At 31.2% G+C, this 10,083-nt stretch overlaps 1 protein-coding gene and 1 long non-coding RNA gene across 2 annotated transcripts in view; one reads left to right on the top strand and one right to left on the bottom strand.

The window, feature by feature from the left end:
* Positions 1 to 6,060: 6,060 nt before the first annotated feature.
* LOC145041238 (uncharacterized) lies at positions 6,061 to 9,020 on the top strand. The gene is made up of 11 exons (XM_078989242.1): positions 6,061 to 6,364; positions 7,036 to 7,183; positions 7,284 to 7,355; positions 7,430 to 7,501; positions 7,586 to 7,657; positions 7,741 to 7,884; positions 7,991 to 8,071; positions 8,161 to 8,232; positions 8,338 to 8,409; positions 8,513 to 8,584; positions 8,683 to 9,020. The coding sequence occupies exons 1-11, from the start codon at positions 6,268 to 6,270 to the stop codon at positions 8,771 to 8,773; spliced, it is 993 nt and encodes a 330-aa protein (XP_078845368.1). The 5' UTR covers positions 6,061 to 6,267; the 3' UTR covers positions 8,774 to 9,020.
* A 784-nt stretch (positions 9,021 to 9,804) lies between these two features.
* The window catches only part of LOC145041239 (uncharacterized), an 880-nt gene continuing 601 nt past the window's right edge, over positions 9,805 to 10,083 (bottom strand). Inside the window, exon 2 of the long non-coding RNA XR_013680004.1 lies at positions 9,805 to 10,028. This is a non-coding gene — a long non-coding RNA (uncharacterized LOC145041239). The remainder of the gene's footprint in view (positions 10,029 to 10,083) is intronic.

The raw sequence follows: 10,083 nt of genomic DNA, 5'->3' as shown, positions 1-10,083 counted from the left end.
GACAGAACCAGTTGCATGTGTTAGTTATGTGTTGTGAAATGTTTATGTGTTATTATTTGTTGACGGGCGAGGCCCTGTGACAGGCGAGGCCTAAGTTAAACAGATCTATATCCGAGTGAGGCTCGAAGCCAGGCGGGGCCGTTGTAGCAGGCGATGCCCGAGGTAGGGGCGAGGCCCAAGATAGGGGGCGTGGCACAGTATGTGCAGTATGTGGTTATGCATGGTATGTGGTAGGGTGGGGAACTCACTAAGCTTCGTGCTTACGGTTTTCAGTTTTGGTTTCAGGTACTTCCGGTAGCGGAGGAAAGAGCTCGGGGTGATCGCATGGCACACACCATAGATTAGACAGCCTGGGAATGTTTACTCTGATAATGAACATGTGTTTTGAAAACGTATACTCATATTATGTTTTGGAATGATGACTTTACTTTAAGTAATGATTTATTAAAAGAAATTTTTGGTCTTAAATTTTGGGTCGTTACAAAAAATAAAGAGAATAAAGAAACAGAGGACACCCCAACTCGGGGTGATCAAACCTAGAATTAGGTCTGATAAAAATTAGAAACAATTTTAATTTTTTGGTTTATAAAACAATATTTTCTTTTTGATGGATTGGAAGGCAACCCCTTTTAATTTGGATGCTTTGGTTTATCTCTTTTCTTGCATGGTTTCTTTGGTTGTTGAAATAGGATAATGAATTTTCAAAAGGTTTTCGGATAATTATGATCCTAAGAAGTTTATAGTTTATACAAACTATTAGGATCTTAATAATTTAAAATAAATAACCATATTATTGAGATCCTGTAATATACGAGATCCTTAAATTTTATTTAACAAATCTTTAAAGTTATTGCATAATTTTTTCAAAGAAAAAGAACTGTGAATGACAAACGTAGGTGTAAGGATAGATAGAACCTGATGTCAGCTCAAACTCTAAATGATCTTTCGGTCATCTTTCTAAACATTTATTTGGATAGCTTTTATCATCTTAAAGATAGTTCTTATGAATATGTTTTTGGGAGATGATCCCCAGTTTAGAATTTATTGGGAAAATTCCCAACCCAGGCAATATTAGGAAAGATCCCACACAGTAATTCACTAGGAATGATCCCAACTTAAGAAATACTGTAGAATATCCCAAATTAAGAAATACTGGGGAAGATCCCAACTTAAGATATTTTAGGGAAAATCCCAACTCAAGATATTCTTGGGATGATCCCAACTTAAGATATTCTGGGGGATCCCAACTTAAAATATTATGGGTAAGATCCCAATTTAAGATGTTATGGGGAAAAGTCCAATTTAAGATAATAACTGGGAAAAATCCCATTTTAGATAATAACGGGGCAAATCCCATAATGATTGGGGAAAATCCCATAATAACTAGGGAAAATCCCGACTCGTAAGATAACATAATAATGTTATAAACCTTAGAAATTTACTAAGGAAGATCCAAACTTCGGATAACATGATAATATTATAAACCTTAAATTTAAACTTTTAGGATCTTAACATACGTTTAGAAATAATAGGGTTGCAAAATCACTAAAGCGTGAAATGATCCCCTTATTCACATCCCATAATCAGATATTGTGCGTCCAAGCGAGGTGTAGAAACCTCAACTCATGTGAAAGAGGTCATTAACTCTTTAAATCTTAGGATCTTAACATATGCTCATAAATAAGAGGGTTGCAAAGTCACTAAAGCATGAAATATGTTGGATTGGTGTCTAAGTCCATAACCATTTTGGTATGTACTTCACCTGATTATGAGCATGGTCCTTTTGGGTTGCCTTCACCATAACAATATGTAGGTTGAATTAAGGAGAGAAATGTTTAATTATGATTTATTAATATATTACAAAATAATATAGTAAATGAGAAATCATAATGTTTAATTAATATTAGTCAAGAATTAATTACGAATTAATTTTGTGGCTAAAAGAGACTAATTAAACTTAGGGGACTGGAGTTGTAATTATAAGATAATTACAATTGGGCTATGGATCACCTAATAATATATAGGTTGGACGAATTCTATGGGAAACCCATAAGGAATTCGTCCAAGGGATATGTTAAAGGAGTCCATGGGCTGCTTAAGGCCTAAGCAGTCAGATTAGGGTTTCCTAGTTGCAAACCCTAATGGCCTACATGTATATAAAGGACCCCTATGCCCCCAAAAACGTGGCTAAGTGTTCCCTTAGGGTTTCCAGCTGTTTTTGGTGCCTCCTCTTCACTCCCTCTTCTTTCAAGTTGCTTAGTGGTGTTTGTGACTCCATTAGAGGTGCATCACTTGAGGCACCAAGCTTTCTGAAGCCAAGGATTTATTGTTATTGCTATATAACAACCAAAGGTCAAATCTAAACCCTATTTTATGTTAATATGATTAATTGCATGCTAGATCTAGGGTTTGTAAGTCTTGGATGTTTATTGCATGTTCAAAGTAGAAAAACTAGATCCAAGCAATTAGGGTTGCATGAACACCATAAGATTGATGTTATGCACATAGTCCATCAGTGGTATCAAAGCCTAGGTCGTAAATAAATGTGTTCAAAGTAGAAAACTACAATAAAGTCCCTACATATTAGTCTCATAATCGATTTAGTCATTATATATATATTTTTTATTCAATTAAGTCCCAAAAACCGGTAATCGTATTCAATTTAACCCCTTAACCCGGTCAACAGGTCATCCAACTTTTGAAAATTACATTTTTGGTCCATATTTCAAAATTTATTACAAATTTAATCCAAAATTTACACATTCGGCCTAGATTTTAATTTTTTTTTTCACAAATCTAGTCCACAATATATTGTTTTGGCCCAAATTTTAGAATTATGTTATGAATTCATCATAATTTTAGTTATTTTTACAACTTTTTTCTTCAAAAAAAATTGAATGTTTTTTCTTTATGAATTCGAATGTTTTGCGTTTGGAAGCATAGTAATTAATAATAATAATAATAATAATAATAATAATAATAATAATAATAATAATAATAATAAATTGTAATCTTTTTAGTTATATTTAACATTAAAAATAGATGTTCAGTACTTTCGAACTTATACCAATGAGTTTTATTAATATATATTTTTTAACTTGTTTAATATGTTAAACAATATATATTTTTTGTTCTATGTTTAACATAAAAACATATGATAAATAAAGAAATAGTTAAATGCAAGAAATAATATTGTGCTTAATTTCATTGATTTTTATTATAACATTGTATTTTGAACAACCTACCTAACCATAAACCAAATACAAAGATTTTTTTTTAAAGTACAACGAATATATTAAAGCACAACATCATAAAGTAGACTTTTTAAAGTACATTGTCTTAGTTAATAGCTCAATAAATAAAAGTGGGTCATATTTATAAATGTTTCAAAGTTTATCAATAGTGTCGCTAGGTTTACAAATGGTAGAGTTTTATGTATTGTTGACATTGTACATTTTGATGGTTTCTAGAGCATTTCCAATAACATAAGATATTAAGTATGTTTCTTTTTGTCTGTAAAACTAATGTTTTTTGTGTGCTATAATGCTATGATGACATTGTTATACTGCTAAATTGACATAAATGACTTATTGTCAACAACAATGCGCTTATTAATCTTTTTTGGCTCTTAAACTTAATAGTATACTTCAAAAAAAATAATGATACTAAAAGTTGTTTTTCACTAATTTAAGTCTCTTTATTGTGTGAAAATAATGTTTATTTGTGTGATAACAATGCCACAACATAAATGACCTATTGTTAGCACTATGTAACTGTCGTTTTAATGTAAATTATTATATATTCTACCTAAATTTATAGTACACTTCAAAAATAATAGAAGATAAAGACGAGTACATTTTTTTGAAGAAAAAAATTTGTAAAAATAACTAAAAATATGATGAATTCATAACAAAATTCTAAAATTTGGGCCAAAATGGTATATTTTGGACCAAATTTGTAAAAAAAATTAAAATATGGACCAAAAGTGTAAAGTTTGGACCAAATTTGTAATAAATTTTGAAATCTAGGCCAAAAATATAATTTTCGAAAGTTGGATGACCTGTTTACCGGGTCAAGGGGTTAAACTGAATACGATTATCGGTTTTTGGGACTTAATTGAATAAAAAAAATATATAGGGACTAAATCGATTATGAGTCCAATATGTAGGAACTTTATTGCAGTTTTTTCTAAAAGCAAAAGCTTATTATTTTGGGTAGTATGTGGATTGTGGATGGTCTACATATGCAACAATATGAAATAAAACATTAAACTTCAAAACCTTATTCTTTTGGGTAATTTTTCAAGAGCCTTAAATGTGAACACGAATTAAACACAAAAAGTCAAAGACAATCATAACACGTATTATAACACGACAATGATAAGGAGGGGAGTCTATTTATACATAAACCTAGGAGAATGATGCGGGAAATAAACCTTTGCACAAAACTCAAATCCTTTTTACGTGTAAAGAAACAAAATCCACGAATCAAAAAAAAAAATGGCTAATCGATCTAATGTATTCGAAGAACCCAAATGGAGATTTGAAGGAAAATTGTATGGGGTTGAAGATGATGAGGCAAAGATCATGGATGAAGGAGATGAATGCAGAGATCGGGGGAGGAGACGCTTTCTACAGCTGATTGAATTTGCGGAACAAGTTATTCGAAGGTTAACCAAAAGTTACATAACTATAAAATAATAAATTATGACGAGTGAGGTTTGCTTTCAGATATGATCCAATGACTGAAAATGAAATGGGCAGTTAAATGACTCATTTCAATCTCTCTCTCTCTCTCTCTCACACACACACATACACACACAAACACACACATATATATATATATATATATATATATATATATATATATATATATATATATTTTGAATCAATCTTATTTCTTTCATTTTTTATCATTGTACCAAATTTACTAAAAGAATTTAGTTTGCATAGTTCACATTTCAAAGTATTTAAACAAAATTGCAAAAATTGTCCATGTGGTTTTTTATTTTATGCGGTTAAGGTCTAAACATTTGAAAAGTTTTAAATTCGGTCATTTTCAACTAGTTTTGTTGTGTTTTTGGTCTCTCTTCTGTTAACTTTAACAGATTGGATGTTAACTTTTTTAAAATGATTATTTTATCATCAGGAACCATTTATGCAACCAAACTATAATAATCATTTCTGTATATCTTTTTTTTTATTTTTATTGAATTATTAATATATAAATAGTATATATTAAAAATAACATTTATTAATATATATAATAATTCAAATAAAAATAAAAAGAAGATATATAGAAATGGTCCTTGTAGTTTGGTTGCAAAATGGTCCGTGAGAGTAAAATAGTCATTTTAAAAGGATTAATATACAATCTGTTAAAGTTAACGGAAGAGGGACCAAAACTACAATAAAACTTGTTGAAATGATCAAATCTACAATTTTTCAAAAGTTTAAACCTTAGCCACATAAAATCAGAAACCACATGGACCATTTTTGCAATTTTATCAAGTATTTAACCCATAGTTTTCGGCGAACACTCTATAAGTAATTAAATTTTAATATAATAGCTTTATATTAAAAGTCTTTTCTTTAATATTTTGAAAGAATTCAATTGTATGAAGTTTTGTTTAAAAGGTAACTTTATATAATGGATTTATATACCAAAGGGCATTCGGCCTAGCAGTAAGGAATGACTCTTTCAAATGAAAGATCATGGGTTCAAGTCTCACTAGAAGACTTAGGTGGTGTTTAGGATTAGTAGGATTAGGATAGTTTACCGTTTAAAAAAAAACAAAAAAAAGGATTTATATAATGGGTGAAAGTGATTCATTTAGCTGTGTTTGACATTGTGTTTGTCACGGATAAAGTAAATAAAAAATTGTTTTTTATTTTCCCTTATATTTTGAGCTTTTAATAAAAGATTATTTGAAAATTTGAAAGAATTCACTTGTAATAAGAAAAAGTATGAGGGGTGTCATGTGATTTAGTTATAACGGAAGGGCATCAAATGAAAAAATAAAAACAAACAAAGACAATACGGAGTTGGAGATCCACCGACGATAGCAGGCCCAACCTCCGCGTCGTCTTTGTGCTGAAAATCTCTATCACTCCCTCTGCATCTCCACTGAGATCCTACTCTGATTTAATCTGTCCTCGATCCGCATCTCAATCCAGGGATTTGTAGATGTATGTATACACAAATTACAAACTAATGAGAGTTTGAAACTCTGAAAACAAAAGGGGATCGCAATTGATTCGAGTGAAAATGGTGTGTTTTCGTGTACATGCAGTAGCTTCTTTGATTACCTTGCTTCCTTTCATTTTCAATGTTGCTGTTGACTGCAAAACGCTAAAAAGAGACGGTAATGGCTCACTTATATTCAGAATTTTCATTATGAGTGCGTGATTATGTTATGTGTTCTATGTATCCTTGCGTACGAAGATGCGATAGACATATACAGTTGTTTATCTTGTAATTCAGAGGGATGTTTACCCTAACTACTTCAATTGATCTTAGATCCCATGATTTAGAGTTGAAATTGGGGGTAGCTTCTTCATCTTATTGTCATCGACTCAACGTTTACTTAATGTGAATCTGTTTGATATTTTGTTAAACCTTAAATAGTTATATGTCTTAGTTTAGTGCCTGGTAAAAATTTATGCGGTTGAGCAGCTGCCAGAATAAGTTCATGTTTATATATGCGCGTTTACTAGCATGTAATCTAATGATTTGAGTAGGAATCATAGTTCAATTTGTTTGCCTGCTATTCTAATATCACTAAATTAGCCATGGAAATGAAGTTAAAAATATAAATTCAAAGACAAGATGATGATAATCTACACTCTTCTTGTGGCAATCCTCAAGGGAGATCATGTATGTGGAGTTTTGATCAAATCCGTGAATCTTTCCCCATTTTTTGATGTATTTTGGTACTACTCATATAATTGATTTGGATTTGAGAAAAGTATGGAAACAGAAGTATACGATTGATCTTGTTGGAGTGAATTAATAGTGATTTCTTGTTTAATGTAGTGAAAGCCCTCAATGAAATAAAAGCTTCTCTTGGATGGAGGGTGGTTTATGCATGGGTTGGAGATGATCCATGTGGAGATGGTGATTTACCAGCCTGGTCTGGTGTCACTTGCTCCACACAAGGTGATTATAGAGTAGTTACTGAACTGTAAGTATAACTTCACCTATGTCTTGCATTCACATATTACTAAAAAACTTACAAATCATCTGATAATTATCTAACATTGGATTCAACCGTGTAATTCTAGGGAAGTATATGCAGTGTCAATCATTGGACCTTTCCCTACTGCTGTAACCAATCTTTTGGATCTTACAAGACTGTAAGACTCTCTTTTCTACTACTATCATATAGTCAAGGGTGTTGGTGTTGACTTTTGTTTTGACTTTTCTACAGTGATCTCCACAACAATAAGTTGACTGGTCCAATTCCACCTCAAATTGGGCGTTTGAAGCGTCTTAAAGTTCTGTATGAATTACGATCCTTTACTTGATTCATGAATCATAATATCATTTTCAACATTTTTGCTGATGTGTGTCAATCTTTTTCCAGTAATTTGAGGTGGAACAAGTTGCAGGATGTGATTCCTCCTGAAATAGGCGAACTAAAGAAACTAACACATCTGTGAGTATTCATTTTAAACTCCATTATTAATATATAAAATAAAACACCACTAATCAAATTAGTAATTAATTACACTCCTTCAGGTACTTAAGTTTCAATAGCTTTAAAGGTGAAATCCCAAGGGAACTTGCTAATCTTCCGGATTTACAATATCTTCATCTTCATGAAAATCGCTTCATTGGTCGAATCCCAGCAGAATTGGGCACATTAAGAAATCTTCGCCACCTGTACACTTCAACCCCCTTATATTAATTAAAAAAAATCTTAAATGAACTCTTTTAATTACTTAAATTAAATTAAATCATGGTGTAAAATGTAATTTATTTTTTGTAGAGATGTTGGTAACAATCACTTGGTTGGAACTATAAGGGAGCTGATACGTATAGAAGGATGTTTTCCGGTTCTACGCAATCTGTATGTTATAAATAAAGACTTTATTTACTTTTTGATATTATTTAAATATTGTTTTCAAGGTTTTATTTAGTTTTTTTGGAATTTTGCAGTTATCTTAATAATAACTATCTGACCGGAGGAATTCCAGCACAGCTTGCCAACTTGACTAATCTGGAAATTTTGTGAGTATTATTTTTTTTATCGAATTAGAAAATTTAAAATTGTAAAATTGTAGTGAAATTCTTGAAATATGATGTTTGATAATTGCAATGGTTTTTACTTTTTAGGTATTTATCTTACAACAAGATGTCGGGGATTGTGCCAGCTGGACTTGCTCATATTCCCAAGCTAACTTACTTGTAAGCATTATTATTATTATTAATATTACTAAATAATAATAAATATTATATATAAAATCTTGTCTCTATTTCACATCTAAGTGGGGGAGTGTTTTGTTGTTAGGTACCTGGATCACAACCAATTGAGTGGGAGGATTCCAGATGCTTTCTACAAGCACCCTTATCTCAAAGAACTGTGAGCCTTACCTTACATACATACATTCTTGATTTTGCGTATTTTAAGAAATGTATTTTTTTTTTTTTTTTTAAATTAATGTTTGCATATTTTTGCAGATATATCGAAGGGAATGCATTCCGACCAGGTGTGAATCCAATTGGGATTCACAAAGTACTCGAATTATCAGATTCTGATTTCTTGTTTTAGTCGCCCCCAAAACCCAACAATTTTATCTTCGCTTAAATATTATTTTAGTGTCACGAAATCGAAAATGGATACAAAAAATTCATTTTTTTTTTCTGTTTTCTATAATCAATCCACAGTGCACAACGCCTCTAATTAATTACACGTAGATGAGTACATGTTATGAAGTGCAAAATGTGCATTGGTACTTGTACCTTGTGTTTTGTTGTTTACTATCCTATTAAATTATGCCGAGTGATTAGTATTTCAACATATATTCCTAAATCAACTTTTATTTTAAGAAATATGTTTTCCAAATCTGTGCATAAAAGGTTTATGAATGGGAGCGTCTCCATGAATATCCTCTAATTTTGTTTAGTTTTGTGTTGGTTAGTTCTGTCTCTACCTTTCTCATCTTGTTGAAGGTTGGATTCATTGGTTCATGATTTGGCTGAATGATAATATCATTTGAGGAGATGACAATACCACAAGTGCTATGGTCTCCTTTAGGTAAGAAGGCAACAAGTGCTGTGGTCTCCATAATGTAATTAAAACAAACCCCTCAATCCATTAATATACCAAACCCAACCAAAATACAAACCACGATAAATGGAATTAAAAATATACTTGCAAAAAAAAAAAAAAACATTCAACGTTAATCTAAAGTTAAAATCACTAAACAATCTTCAAAATGCAAACATAACCGTGAATGTTTAACGAAATAAGAAAACTACTACACATATCACTAGAAAGAACAATCGTTTGTCTTGCACATTTTTTTTATCCGCTTTTTACTTGTAGTGGTTGAACAAATCTTCTAAACCTCTTGTTTTCTCGGTGTCCTACTGTCCTTGCCATAAATCTTTTGTATACAGAACGTGAGGTGGGGAAATCTTGTTGTGTTGATGCAAAGCAACAACAAACAACACGAAATTCATGTTTTCTATATTGTCACAATATTTGTGTTAACTTTTTCTTTCATCTAGACTAGAGCACATTCATTTGATGGTTGCATTGTCACATGCTCAGGAAAAAAATATTCGATGTTTACACACTTGGAACCATAAATCTTAGTTGTAAAATTAGAAAAAAAAATTACAAACACTTGATAAAAATCTTATTTTAAAGACAAAATAAAACATAACATAGTATGTAAAACACAAACGAAGTATATGCATATATTAAAAAGTATAAAACACTTAGCTTTCTCTCAATCCGCTTAAGTCGAAACACGAATTACTCTACTTTTCTTGTTTCCATATGCACCCTTCAAAATCGTCTTCAAAGTCCCCACAAAATCAGATTTTACATACATTATTTGCTATTCAACTAAA

This window comes from Lactuca saligna, chromosome 4 (assembly GCF_052625555.1).
Source record: "Lactuca saligna cultivar CGN05327 chromosome 4, ASM5262555v1, whole genome shotgun sequence".
Lineage (NCBI taxonomy): Eukaryota > Viridiplantae > Streptophyta > Magnoliopsida > Asterales > Asteraceae > Lactuca > Lactuca saligna.
This window is presented reverse-complemented; position numbering and strand designations above follow the sequence as displayed.

Coding starts and splice junctions, on each gene's coding strand:
- LOC145041238 (XM_078989242.1), top strand. CDS start 6,268: ATGGTGTGTTTTCGTGTACATGCAGTAGCTTCTTTGATTACCTTGCTT. Junction 7,356..7,429: donor CTTTTGGATCTTACAAGACT/GTAAGACTCTCT, acceptor ACTTTTCTACAG/TGATCTCCACAACAATAAGT. Junction 8,072..8,160: donor TTTCCGGTTCTACGCAATCT/GTATGTTATAAA, acceptor GGAATTTTGCAG/TTATCTTAATAATAACTATC.